We start from the raw sequence: 15,000 nt of genomic DNA on the forward strand, positions 1-15,000 counted from the left end.
GTGAGGGTCTGGGAGGGTCTCGGTCTGTGTGTATTGATGGCAGAGAGCGAGGAGGCAAGGCGATCATAATGGATAGGGTGTGAATCGTGCTGCTCCTCTTTGGTTATGGAAGCGTGGAGGTTATGGAGAGATACTGGCTGGGGCTGGGAACGGGAGGCCGGGAAAGGGTAGTGGTGATGGTGGTGGTGGTGGTGTAAGAGGAAGCGAGAGCAGAAAACGATGTATATAGATGAATTTAGTGATGGAAGGGACTGCTGCTACTATTACTACTGGTTTCAGGGGAGCGGGAAAGGAAGAGGGAGAGAAGGAAAGGGTCGGAATGAAGATTAGAAAGTGTGGAAAGGAGAATTCTGAAGAAGGAAGAGGGGAGAAGGAATATGATGAAAGGAGAAAGAGAATGAAGATGATGAAAGGAGGAAAAGGAAGATGACATGAAAGCTATGAGTAATACTATGTTAGGGGACAAAAGCGCATGAGAACAAAGTAAAAAGAGAAAAAGAAAAAAAAGCCAAAAAATAAAAAATGAAGAAGAGATCAGAGGAGGAGGAACACTAAAGGAAGACAATGGAACATATAAATGGAAAACAGCATCAGACCTCTTGGCCGTTATGGTATTGTTTGTGAGAGGAGGAGGAGGAGGAGGAGGAGGAGGAGGAGGAGAACACAAAGAACACATAAAAAAGGTGAACTATAAAAATGAAGAGAGGAAAGGAGAGAATACAAGCAAATACATTACGAAAGATTACATTTGAAACTAACTTGAGGGAAATTCTCTTAAGGGGCAGAAGAGAGAGAGAGAGAGAGAAAAAAAAAGGGCCACTAACTATACCATCCCCTTGCGTGACCTTCCTGTGCAGACTGACTGGACGTAAAGGTAACGAAGCAAGGAGGAACCAACCAACCAAACCACTAACCTACCTACCTGGCTCCCGTCTTGCTTGGTAGACTAAAGTGAAGTCAGTTGGAGTGAAGATACGCACAGGTGACACGCTCATGAGAAAGCGTAGGTAAAGATGTCACTGAATGGTTTAATGAAGTGATACGAGGCGGCGCTAACACAGGTGGTGGGCCTAAATTAGGATACAAGGCAAGGAAGATTAGGTGAGATGAGTCTTGCTGAGGTGAAGGTTTCGCGTTATGAGAATGAGATTAGGAGTGGAGTAACTTATGGAGAGTGAGACCGCCCGCACCCACTCATCCACTCACCATGCAGCCTTTGAGTCTTGTGTTAGCTTCTCACTTTGCGGGAAGAAAGAAGCAAGTTGAAGATTCTGTGCGCCATTCCTGCTCTGTTTAACTTTACTAGCTCCACACCGCATAGCAGCGACATGAAATATAACACCTCAGAGAAAATTTTAGCTCACTTTTCATGGTCTAACTCACTCTATTCATTCTACGTCGTATTAGTTTTTCTACATCGTATTAGTATTATTTTTTTTTTCGAAAGTAAGAACTGAGGAGGAAAAATTTGAAATGTACCGTTTTTTTTTTTTTGTCATCAGTGGTTAGAAAGACACAAACTGGAAGAGAATTTTATATACCACTTCATCTCAAATCACTCCACTTGCTCTGTATTTGTTTATTTACTTATTCAAATTTTTATTCTTATTTTTTTTTTCCAGATAACATTGAAAAAGGTAGATTTATTATTTCTTTTCAGCAGTAATTCTCAAACATTTCCAGGAGGACGTTGCTGATATCTATCAATACTCGACTTCGTTATTGTGAAAAAAGGAGATAGAAAGGCAGGCAGACAGATAGACAGACAGACAGACAGACAGACAGGTGCATTTTCCACGTACGAATCCTCCAAAGTAAATGTAGAACGAAAACTGTAAAATGGAGCGGTACCTTTTTCCCAGTAGGTCCACAAACACACACACACACACACACACACACACACACACACACACACACACACACACACACACACACAGTCCACATACTGCAACAAAAATACACTGCAGCACGGCACGATAAACAGAAATACAATACAAATAATAGCAAACAACAACAATAGACCCGGTGGCAGGAGGACAATGCACACACACACACACACACACACACACACACACACACACACACACACACACACACACACACACACACACACACACACAAACGAAAAACAAAAACAACGGTAACGGCTAAACTGACAATATCAAAGCAATATTGAGCGTTCTCTAGTCCAGCGCTGCGACACGAAGGAATAAAGTATAGACAGAAAAATAATAAAAAAAAGGAGAGAAATAAAGGGTAAAGGAAAGGGATTCAAAGCTTCATTTCAAGGGTTCGAATAGCTCTTAAGGTCAATTTGAGACAACGAAGGGCGATAAGGCTCGACGCGGGAACCCTGGCCTCGTTGTTATGGTAATGGTGTATTTCGTTAATCTCCTCAACCTGTACTACATTACAACCCCTTTGACAATCTCGTTTTCTATGCCTTTTCCGTTTTTCTTTTTTCCCATTTTCTTTCTTTATTACCTTTTTCAGTTTTCTTTACGTGGGATTACAGGTTTTTATTCTTGCGAAGTAAATTAATTATCTGAGTTTAGAAAATGTAAGTGTTCGATTGATAAATTTTCTGGTAGGGAGATTTTTTATGGAACTTTCTTGCTGCACCACTTTCTCTCTCTCTCTCTCTCTCTCTCTCTCTCTCTCTCTCTCTCTCTCTCTCTTTCTTTTCTCTTTATTACTGTTATATTTTTTTTTCATCTCGTGTATTTCACCACTTTCTTCGTAAAAGTGAGAACATTTTAATTCTTTTTTGTGATGTTTTCTCTCTTCTTATTTTCAACATTTTTTTTTTCTCTCTTTCTTCTGTATTACTTCTTAAATTTCACCATATTTTCTCTTTTGTCCGTCATTACTTTTTAAGGTGAACTGAGAAGGCTTTTTTTTTTTTTATTTTCCTGACTAGTTTCTTCTTTTCATCTTTCCCTTCATTCTTTATCATTTTGACCATTTCCCACTTTCTTCACTTATTACTTCTTTTAATCCTTTCCCTCTTTCTTTTCTCTTTACTCTAAGCTGAAGTGGGAATCTTATTTTATTCAATTTTCCTCATTAGTTTCTTTTCATGTTTCCTTTCATTCTTTATCCTTTTGACAATTTCCCACTTTCTTCTCTCATTACTTCATTTCACCCTTTCCTTTTTCTCTTCTCTTTAGTCTATCGTTCTTACCAATGCCGAAGTGACAAGCATCGACTTCATATTCGTAATAAGCTCACGATCTTAATCCTTTCCGTCTTTTCTCCTTACTTTCTTACTTCCTCCTTCTTTACTTTAAATGTTCCCTGATATCTCGGTTGTCACTCTTTTTCCTGCGTCAGTGCTCGAATTGTTTCACCCACGCGCGCCCACACACACACACACACACACACACACACACACACACACACACACACACACCTGTTTCCAGACATACTAATTAGTCGCTGTAAGTCACCTGAGACCCTCGTTTGTCTTCACATTTCGTTCTTTTCAAACTCTCTCTCTCTCTCTCTCTCTCTCTCTCTCTCTCTCTCTCTCTCTCTCTCTCTAATCGACTGTTATGACCTATTCTTCTCCTCCTCCTCCTCCTCCTCTTCCTCGTTCTTCTTCTTCCTCTTCTTCTTCGTTCTCCTCTTGCTCCTCCTCTTCCTCCTCTTGTGTTTTCCTCCCTCAGGCTCCCTCACCTTGTTGCTACTCCCCCTTTATCCATCTCTCATCCTCTCAGCTTTATTAACCTGCCGTCAGGTGTCCCATACAGCCTCAATATAAGGCCCCTCCGCTGTTCCTTTCCTCCGCCATTCCCCTTTCTTTCTCCTGTTCTTCCTTTCATCTCCCATTCCCTCTCCTTTCTTCTTCAATCGCCTTTTTCTTCTTTTACTGCTGTTCTCCCTTTCTTCCTCTACTATGTTGTGTTTCTTATTTATTGTCTTGTTCTTCCTCTTCTCTTCTCTTCTGTTCTCTTCATGGTCTTCGTTCTGGTTTATTTCCATCTGTCTCTGTCTCTCCCTCCTTCTCTCCTACTCCTGCACTTCTGTATCCTTGTTCATGGTACTGGTTCTGGCTTACTCGCTCCCCCTTGCTCCTTCCGTCCAAACCGCCCTCCCACCCCTCTCTCTCTCTCTCTCTCTCTCTCTCTCTCTCTCTCTCTCTCTCTCTCTCTCTCTCTCTCTCTCTCTCTCTCCTTCGTGTCTTCCCGCCGTGCCGCCGCTCCACCACGCAGGCAGGTCCTCCGCTGGCTCAGTCAAGCACCACACAACTTTAACTTGCCGCACTTCACCAGCCTCCCACTATCTCCACGCTGACTCCCCTGTCTTTATTTACGTCAAAGAATACTTTCCCTTCCTTCTCCTTCCCTTCTTTCTCCTCCTCTTCCTTCTTCTTGTCCTCTCTCCTCTTTTTTTTTCTTGTTCTGTCTCCTTCTATTTTTCATTCTCCTCCTTGTCCTCTTCGTTGGTTTCCTGCTGTTGCTTTCTCTCTCTCTCTCTCTCTCTCTCTCTCTCTCTCTCTCTCTCTCTCTGTCTCTCTCTCTCTCTCTCTCTCATTCCGTTTCCACAAGGTCCTCTAGCCTACGTCTGTTTCTCCCTCCGCCTCAATTTTTATCAGGTTCTCTTTGTCGTAGCTTTTATCCATTTTTTTCCCTCCTCTTTTGTTCTTTTTTTTCGTGTCTCTCTTTCTGCTTTCTGTCGAGGCAGTTTGCTCTTTTCTTGTGTTCGTGGAGGGAGGGAGGGAGAGACGGAGAGGGAGAGGCTGTGTTGTTTATGGTTGGTGGAGGTGTCGGTGATGCTGCCATGAGTGTTAAGCGTCAAGGTTCAAGGAGTCACCGAGACATAAAAGCGTCGTGAAGTCACCTCAACGCCAGGCCTCGACCACCATCACTTACTGCTATCGGCCATCGCTGCCCACATCACTCCCTCACTGCCCCCAACCTCCCCCACCTCTGCTGCCTCGCCCCTTAAACTACAGAAGGAGGAGGAGGAAGAGGAGGAAGAGAAAGAGGAACGGGAGGAGTTAAAGGATGGGAATAAGAGAAAGGTGGAATGACGCAAGGACACAGGGAATGCATGGCGGCAGGGCGGGCAGGCGGGGAAAGGCGTGCATGACAGTTGTCCCAAGTCATCTCCATGCAAATTTAGTGTGGCTGGTTGGTTTGTGATACTGTTTACATAATGTTGCTCTTCTTCCCTCAGGTGGCAGCGCGGGGGCTTCTTGGACGAGGGCGGTTGAGGTCAGGCGCAAGATCGCAAGGACGGCGCACGGACGGAACGGACGGACGCACGGACGGAAAGGAGGGAGGAGGATCGCGAACGTCACCTCTCTCTCACTCGCTTTCTCTCTCTTTCCATCTCTTTGTCTCGCGAGCGCTTACCTTGAAAATATACAAGTAAATCAACAGCTAATCTCTCACGGTGTTGTGGCGGTGATGACAACACATGGCGAGGCGGGAGTGTGCGCGCTGCCCCCCGCCAGGTGAAGGAATAGACGCCAGAGTGATTGCAATCGGTGTTAGTTATAGTTCTTGAGAGAAAAAAAAAGGGAAAATATTGAAAGAAAGAGCGGAAAATTTGAAAAGAAAAAGTTAAGAAAATGAAAACGGTGAAAAGAGTGGCGAGTAACTGCTCCACCTCAGGGGAGTACCACCACCATCACCACCACCACCACCACCACCATCACCACCGCCACACTATCCGTTTCTCCTCTTCCTCCTCCTCCAGCCGGGCCGTGTGTCGCGGAGGAGGAGGAGGAGGAGGAGGGAGCAGTGGATACGGCAATGGCGGAGGAGGAGGAACGGGAGGAGGAACAGGAGGAGGAGGAGGAGGAGGAAGCAAGACCCTGTACCACTCCTCCCCCTGTGGCAAATCTGAAACTCGTGACCTGGAGAGTGACGTCACGCCTCACCTGACCAATAGGATAGTGTACGGCGCGCCTGTGCTGCTCTCCCTCGTCCTGTACCTGAACACGCTGCACGCCGGCTTTGTCTACGATGACCAGTAAGTACCAACTCGCCCCCTTCCCTTCTTCCCTTCACGCCCTTCACGCCTCATCTTCCTGGCCCCTTAATGCTCTGGGCTCTCCGTTTTCACTCGCTTCACTTGGTAGTATCGTTTTATTTTCCTTGGGTTTTGTTAATGTGTAAATGTATACTTGAGGATTTCTTTGGCGTTTTTGTGGGTGCGAGACATCTTCAGGATTTGCTTCACTCACTTCACTTGTTACTATTTTTCTTTTGTTAATGTGTAGAGCGAGTGTGTTATTATTTCTTTTTTTCTTTTGTGGGCGGGGTGCCACACAGGGTTTGTTGCACCGCCCGTCGCAACAGCAGACGTCAAGCGACACACCACACTCCATATCAGAGAAAACAAAGCGGTCAGGGTCAGTAGTGGCGGGAAAATGTCCAGAGATGGGTCTAGGATAAGCTGAAGTTCTCATCTTTACGCGAGAAAAAAATAACACCACTTTACTGCTATAACTATGACTACTACTGCTGCTGCTACATTTACTACAACGACTACTACTCTTACTATTACTCCTTCCACCACCACCACCACCGTAGCAACAGCAGGCGCAGTCAACAAAAGAGAAAGGCCCGGCGCGGCATCCCCCTTTTGAAGGACACCGTTCCTCTCGACCACTCCACCACACAAAGAGGAATTAGTGTTTTACTCCCTCCCTCCCCTTGAGCGGAATGAAAGGAGGAAAAAGGCACGTAATGAGTCAGCGATGGACGACACGCAGTTGTAGCCAACGAGCACAATTACGCTTTTAAGGGTGTTTCTAAGGCTTTCGCTATAGATTAAAAAGGTTTCTACGTTATCAAAGAGGAAAAACGGTCTTGAGAACCATACTTATCATTTCTGTGGCCTTTAGAAACAGTCGTGGTAAGAGGGCAAAGCGTTCTTGAATACGGGCTTAACCCCTTGAGTACCGTGACGCGTTTTTATATTCATTGTGCTTAGTATCTGGTGATTTTATACAGCTTCAGAAACTCATGTGGGGATTAACATAGTGAAAACTGTGGCCATTAATCTTCTGACCTCCATAAACCCTTCCTAAAGTAAATAATATCATTTAATCACACCCAAATCTCATGGTAAAAAAAGCTTCTCAGTATTGAAGGGGTCAAGCTGGAACAACGTAGCAATTTACTCAGGTTACTGCACGAACATACAGTTATTATCATCATCATCATCATCATCATCGCTGCGCTTCCAAGTCCACGCAGGAATTGAAGCCGGCTATGGTGATGGCGCTAAGTTCTCCCTGTCAGCGTTTGTTCGTAGAGAGGAAACCATTAAGGAAATGCTGCCAAATGTTCTGAAAAGACGAACACACTCATCTGTCCAGCGCTGAGGAGAGTGATGAGGGGAGGAGGGTGTGGAGTGATGGAGGGGAATGAGGAGGATTACGGCGGTAGGAGATGGTGAGAGGGGACACTGCAGGGAGGGGTAAGAGGAGGAGGGATTAAAGGCACTAAGTTGTGGGGGGTAGGGGGGTGCTGAGAGAGGGTTTTAAGGTGGTGAGTAAGAGTTATTAGACTCTGAATGGAGACTGTGTGGTGTGGTGAGGAAGACTGAGTAAAAATGAGTAGAATGAGGTGGATACGCGAGGGAAAGTATGCAATGTACAGGTGAAGTTTTATGGGTGCAGATTGGGAAGGTGTGTCAATTACTGGGAGTTAGGAAGGGTAGCGTGGGATGGCAAAGGAATAAAGGGAAGGGAAGGGTTAGGTAAGTTTCCCCCCGTGACAAATGCTGGTGTGTATCATTCCTGTTGGTGGTGTTGCTGTTGTTGTTGTAGGTGGTGGTGATGGTGGTGGGTGACGTCGATTACAAGGGCGGGGAAGAATGCAGAAAAATTTCGCTACAGAAAATTTAATAATCAAATTCCACTTCAATTCCCTTAAAACACAAACACAAACACACACACATACACACACGAGAGAGAGAGAGAGAGAGAGAGAGAGAGAGAGAGAGACCCCTACACACACACACCTATACACACGCAGACAAACAAGGGGCTGAAGAACACACATATATATAGTAGTAAGTACATCACGTGTCAACAGGCAGTTTAAGTAAATATTGGAGACCGATATATTGGGGACAAGAGGAGGCCATTCTCTTCGTCTCCGTCGTGATGGCCGGGTCCTTATTCTGGATGGCCGGTTATTTTTTATCTTCTACTTGGCTGGGTCTTTTTATCTGCCAGAAAAATGAGTCTGTCTGTCCCTTTCTTGACGGGACCTCTGTCTTATGGACGACTCTTTCCGTCCTGTAACTGGCTGAGTGTGTCCCCCTCTGTCTGTCTGTCTGTCTGTCTGTTTGTCTTTTCCTCTTCCCCTCTGCTTTTCTCTGGCTGGCTGAGTGTTTGACTGACTGGATGAACCTCCTGCATGGACAGAATGTTGGCTGGTATTTGACTCCGTGGATGACTGGTAGACTAAATGGATGAATGTTTAGGTGACCAGGTGATACATGCCCTGGTTGACTGAATGGAGTACCTGGATGGATGGTTTGGTGTCTGAAATGTTCACTGAATTGGTGGATGTCTACATGGATGGTTGGATGAATAGATGCATTAACTAATTAGGATGACTGGTTCACTGGATGGCCTACCTGCATGGATGACTAACCGGGTGACTGGATGACTAATATTCCAACTCGTAAAGAAGGTAAACGTGTATAACATATGACAACCTTTTTGTAAATCAATTTTCCCTTTGGCTTTCCTCTTATTTCCCCCACACAACTTTCTCCTTTCCTTCACGCAAGTTTTTCCCTCAAGAGAGATCCTTCCAGGCAGACAATACTTCCTCCAAAATCCCTTCTCTTTTTTTTCCCTTTCTTCTTTCCTCACATCCTTCTTTGTAGCTTTCCGTCTTCTTGAATCCTCCCTTTCCTTCTCCCTCCCTCCCCCCCCTCCCTCTCTCTCTCTCTCTCACACGGCAAGCTTCCCGGTAGAATTGGTCTCAGTACTGGTTTGTGTTGGTGTTCACAATGGCATCATCTCTCGAGCACTCCAGCTTCCTTCTTATATATGTGTTTTTGGTCAGCATTGATTTCTTGCCTCTGACTCTTAGCTGTGTGAGATTTATTTGTGTTGTTGGGTGTTAGTGTCTGTGTGTCTCCATCTGTCTTTGTCTCGCTCTCTCCGGTGTTTTTTTTTTTTTGTTTCTTCACACGTTCGTACTTTTTTCTACTTTTTTTTAATCATATTTCTTCTCTGTTTTCTTTATTTCACCTTTATTATTTTCTTTATTCTGTCTTCTTCACTCTCTACTGGTCTCCTTTCTCCCTCCATTCTACGTAACACCTTTATCCCTCACCCCTCTCTCTCTCTCTCTCTCTCTCTCTCTCTCTCGTCAAGTCAATACACAGCAGACTACTCCTGATTTGTGACTCTCGCCCGCTGACTTCCTGTAGAGGGAAGGGGAAGGGGGAAGGAGGAAGAGAGGAGATGGAGGAGGAGGGAAAGGGGAAAGGGGTGGTGGCTCTGGGTGGGGGTAGGAGGGTTTGTGGGGGGTAGTCGATACGCCGCGCATTGTTGTTGTTTATAAATAATTCCTGTTTTATCGAGTCAGTGTCCTGAACTGACTCGCAGGAACAGAATAGAGAATATAAAGTGTTTGTATGTGGATTACAATACTGTCTGATCCTGTCTGTTTTGCCTGTCTGTCGGTCTGTCTGTATGTGTGTATGTATGTGTGTTTGTTGTTTGGTTAGTTAGCTGGTCTGTCTGTCTGTCTATCTCTGTTTATTTGTGTTTTCTCTCTCGTATGACAGTCCGAGAGAGAGAGAGAGAGAGAGAGAGAGAGAGAGAGAGAGAGAGAGAGAGAGAGAGAGAGAGAGAGAGAGAGAGAGACACAATAATCACCCACTCATTCACCCACCTAGCCACCCATTCAGTCAGTCAGTCAGTCAGTCAGTCAGTCAGTCAGTCAGTCAGTCAGTCAGTCAGTCAGTCACCCATTCAGTCAGTCAGTCAGTCAGTCAGTCACCCATTCAGTCAGGCAGATTCAATATCATAAAACCTGGAATGCCACAGTCAATAATCAGTTCACAGATGACATTCTAAGAAGCTTTCGAAATCGATACCACCAACCTGGCAACTCCTTCCTTCCTCTTCCTTACTCACGCACACACACACGCACGCACACACACGCAATTCCGCGACACTGCAACTCGATAATATATAAATAAATAGCACCTTACTGGGCCAAGCGTTTGTCCACGTTCCACTCGCAGGCCGCGCATCAGCCATGTATGAGGAAGAACAGGAGATGCGTGGCAGGTGAACTTTGGGTGAGGAATGTAAGAAAGAAGGTTGGGAGAGGGTGTTATAGAATGCATAGAAGTGTTGCGTGTTTTTTTTTTGTGTGTGTGTGTGTGTAAGGTGGTATCCTAACCTAATGTAACTTAACCTAACCTAACTCCACCTAACCTTAATCACACTTAACTTAACCAAACTTAACCTAACCTAACTTCAATCACACCTAACTTAACCAAACCTGACCTGACCTGACCTAACCTAACCTAACTAAACCTAACCTAACTAAACCTAACCCAATTTAACCAAACCTAATCTAACTCCTTTAGTCTCTCTCTCTCTCTCTCTCTCTCTCTCTCTCTCTCTCTCTCTCTCTCTCTCTCTCTCTCTCTCTCTCTCTCTCTCTCTCTCTCTCTCTCTCGTTCCCTTCCCTTATCTCTTTCTATTTCCTAAAGCAATTCCCATCATCACCTTTACACTTCTCTTGAAACCTTTACCTTACTCTCCTTTCCTCTCTACAATATCTTTTATCCTCCTTTCCTTTACCATTCCCTCCCTTTATTATTCTTTTCTATCTCTTCCTACTCTTCTTCCTTCTTTCCAGTCTGTCTCCCTCCTTTTTATCTCGGTGTCTTTCAATGCGTCCTTAATCTCTCCCTTTAAAATAATTCAACTCCTATAGTAGACTTTGTATCTTCCTCCCATTTTCCTCCCTCCCTTCCTCCTTAATTTCCTCTATTTATTCCTCCCTCCTTCTTCTGTTATGTCTCTCCCGGTCTCCCTCCTCCCATCCCTCCCTTCTTTTCTTTAAAACGATCTCTTCTTTAATGTCTCTAAAATATTCACTACACCCTTCTTTCCTCCCTTCAGTATCTTTCTCCCTTCCTTCCTCCTCTATTTCCTTCTTCTATCAGCCCCTCTTTCCATTTCCGGCCGTCCCTTCTTCCTTCCCTGTCTGCAAAACTATATCCATTTTCTTTCATTTTTTTTTTCCTAAAGCATTCCTCACATTTTTTTGCTTTTTATTCCCTCTTTATTTCATTTCTTTATCATCTCTTCTTTTCATTTCATCCCATCCCTATTTCCTTTTATTTCCATTGTACTCATTTTATTCAAATTTCTTCCTCTAAACATTAATTCTACTTTTTTTCTTTCAATATTTTCCTCCTTTCCCTCTCTTTCATCTCTTTTGTTTATCACCCCCTCCATTCCTTTCCAGCTCTTCCTTCTTTTATCCAACATTATATATCCACCTTTCCTTAATTTCAACGTAAGACAAACATTTCATTCTTTCTTCCTCCCTTTATCAAGTTTCTCCCTTCATTTCCTTTCATTATTTTCTTTCATCTCGCCCTAGAGACATTCGCCGCAGCACTCTCCTTTCCTTCCTCCTCTATTTCTTCCCGCTATCCCTTCCCTTTCTCTAAAACATCTCTCCTTCATTCTATATTACGTATCTAATTTCCAGTGCAGCGTCGGTCATAATTCTTCAACAACGTATCCCAACACATTCCGTCCCCAAATTCTATCCCTTTTTCTCAACACGATTCTCAACCTACCCGTCTTTCCCCTTCCGTATTCCCCCCCCCACCTTCTCTTTCTCTCGCTGCGCCTCTCTCTCTTTCTCCTTTCCTCCCCCCTTCTCTCCCTTCTCTCCAATGACCCAGGCTGTGATGAATGGAAGCAATTTTGATCCGGCCTCCCGATATTATTAATGGGGAAATTTGGATCAGCAAAAAGCGCCTATGATATGAGGGTGGAGAGAATGCATTGGTTATGGCGGTGGTGGGCGGCTGGCTGGCTGGCTGGCTGGCTGGCCTTCTGCTGCTGTCCCTCCCATTCACACTCTCTTTCTCTTTCTCTTTCTCTCTCTCTCTCTCTCTCTCTCTCTCTCTCTCTCTCTCTCTCTCTCTCTCGCTCCATTCAATTTTTTATTTCTTTATATCTTTTGTCTCTTTTTTTTTCTCTTTTCTTCCTTTATCCATTTAACTTTAAACTCTGCTTCATCCTCTCTCTCTTTCTCTCTCTCTCTCTCTCTCTCTCTCTCTCTCTCTCTCTCTCTCTCTCTCTCTACGTCCATACATCTATCCCTTCCAAAAATTTTCCCTCCCACACACTTTTTCCCTCCTTTTCTTACTCTCTATCCTTCCCTCTCCTCTTGCCCTCCATTCTAGCATCCTCCTCCTCTCCTCTCTATCTCCCTCTCCTTTCCAACACCGTCCCTCCCTCTCCCTCTCCCTCTCCTGCCTTACTACACTCCGCTCCCCTTCCCCTCCCTGCTCATTCCTCACCTCCTCTAAGCCTCAAGTGACTGTCGCTTTAGCGGAATATTAATGTCTGTTTATCAGTAAATTAGTGCCTATCTTTGGCGATTAAGTGAGTATCGAGGCCCCGTTGTCCTCGACCCTTCAGATTTGTAGTGCTGGGGATGGAGGGAGGGAAGTGTTGGGGTAGGGAAAGGTTTGAGAGAGGAGGAAATGGAGGGAGGGACTGTTTGAGGAAGGGAATGGAGGAAAGGAAGGGTTGAGGGGGTAAGGCAAATGTGGAGGAAGGGTTGAGGAAGGAAAGTAAAGAGGGAGGGAACGAGGAAGGCATGGAGGGAGGTATGGAGGTAGGGAGGGATGGAAGGGAGGATCCGGGTCAAGAAGGGTGATCAGTCAAGGTTCAAGGGTTGTTAACACCGACTTAAGACTATCAACGTGAACCAGATGTCAGTAACAAGAGCCATTACTCCACCGACGCCATGGACTGCTGCCGCCTCCTTCTCCCTCCCTCCTCGTCACCCTTGCCCCTTGCTGCATCTCCATCACCATCACCATCGCAGTCTCACAACCTTCTCCACCACCACCTCCTAGTTCTATACTTCCCGTTTCCTCGCTTCTTTCTCCTCCAATAAACTGTTCCCGCTTCTTGTTATTTACGTTCTTTCGTATTTCTGTGTTCTTGTCCTTGTTTTCCTACCCGTTCCTCCTCCTTTCCTTCTACAGTTACTTCTTACCTCACTAAACTTCACTCATACAGTCGATATATACTTCCATTGTCCTCTAACCTATTATACACAACTTTAAAACACCACTATCTAACAATGCTACCCTATCATGCCCTCTACAGTCTACACCATGCCCTTTACACCAGCACCTCTGTCTCTCTCTCTCTCTCTCTCTCTCTCTGCACACCACACCTTCCACCGCCTAAGCTCTACGAGGGGGCTGGCGAAATCCATTAGATTTTCAACACGGCTGATCACATTATCCATGGCCGTGCGACTGGCGGGATTAAGGTAGCCGGCCATTATGTTCCCCCCGTGACGTGTGGCTGGGGAGACTCGTGGAGGTGGAGGAGAATGGGAAGGGGAGGAACAAGGGGGGTTATAGAAAGGGAGATACGCTTAATAGGAACGCTACAGGGATGGATATTAAAGTTCTCAGAAGCCTTAGATGTTGAAGGAGATGTAGTTTAAACGCTGTAATGTTTGTTTTGATGTGTTTTGATGTGTTTTGTTGTGTTGTGGTGTGTTTTGATGTGTTGTGATGTGTTTTGATGTGTTTTGTTGTGTTGTGGTGTGTTTTGATGTGTTTTGATGTGTTTTGATGTGTTTTGATGTGTTTTGATGTGTTGTGGTGTGGCTTTTTCAAGGTACCACTTTAAATTACTAGGCGTTATGAGTGGGAAGTGTTGAATAAATGAGGGTGTGACGGTGTGTGTGTGTGTGTGTGTGTGTGTGTGTGCATGAATGTATGTGTTGATGATGCGTGGTTGGTCTCCGATGTACCGAGGTGTGATGTGAGTGGGAAGTGTGAGAGAGGGTGATAATGGGGTTTAAATTACTAAGAGATATGAGAGGGGAGTGTGAAAAAGGGTGACAGGGTGACAGGGTGACAGGGTGAGTGTGTATACGTGTGTGTGTGTTTTGGAGGATGAGATGCGCCTTTGTGTGTGTGTGTGTGTGTGTGTATGTGTGTGTGTGTGTGTGTTCATATTACATTCTGCTTACACGTCGCGTCTAAACATTTATCATTTCTCTCTGGGGTGTTATCGCGAGGATGTGGCTGAGTGTAACAGTGGGTGGGTGGATGGCTGGGTGAGAGAGAGAGAGAGAGAGAGAGAGAGAGAGGTGTGGGAGGGACTTTGTATGAAGTTTTACGGTCTGTGTGTGGACTGTGGCAACCGCGTGAGGGTTCCATTTTGGCTGGAGATAAAAATATGCAAGAGATTCAAAATTGTGCGTGAGAATGGAATGAAAGAGGCAAGGACGAGAGAGAGAGAGAGAGAGAGAGAGAGAGAGAGAGAGAGAGAGAGAGAGAGAGAGAGAGAGAGAGAGAGAGAGAGAGAATAATACAGTACGAGATGAAAGAAAAAAAAAAAACGAGAGCAGAAAATGTGCAAGAATAAGTAGGAGAGGAGAGAGAGAGAGAGAGAGAGAGAGAGAGAGAGAGAGAGAGAGAGAGAGAGAATAATACAGTACGATGAAAGCAAAAAAAAAAAAAAACAGAAAACATGAGAAAGAGGAAAATATGCAAGAATAAGTTAGGATGAAGAGAGAGAGAGAGAGAGAGAGAGAGAGAGAGAGAGAGAGAGAGAGAGATAATAACAAAGTACGATATATGAAAACAAATAAAAAAATAAGGGGAAGGGAAGAAAACAAGAGAAAGTTATCTGGAAACAGAGTGGAGGCTGGAATGTGTACCGCTGGATATGAATGCAAGTAAGAGAGAAGAGAAAGGGGAGAGGGAAAACAGAGG

The 15,000-nt window shown here is 44.8% G+C and overlaps 1 protein-coding gene across 1 annotated transcript in view; it reads left to right on the forward strand.

The window, feature by feature from the left end:
* Positions 1-15,000, forward strand: part of LOC123517815 (protein O-mannosyl-transferase TMTC2-like) — a 276,242-nt gene that overhangs the window by 49,009 nt on the left and 212,233 nt on the right. Inside the window, exon 2 of the mRNA XM_045278316.1 lies at positions 5,182-5,982. Coding sequence (XP_045134251.1) covers positions 5,579-5,982 — 404 coding nt within the window. The 5' untranslated portion in view covers positions 5,182-5,578. The remainder of the gene's footprint in view (positions 1-5,181; positions 5,983-15,000) is intronic.

Source organism: Portunus trituberculatus, chromosome 42 (genome assembly GCF_017591435.1).
Source record: "Portunus trituberculatus isolate SZX2019 chromosome 42, ASM1759143v1, whole genome shotgun sequence".
Lineage (NCBI taxonomy): Eukaryota > Metazoa > Arthropoda > Malacostraca > Decapoda > Portunidae > Portunus > Portunus trituberculatus.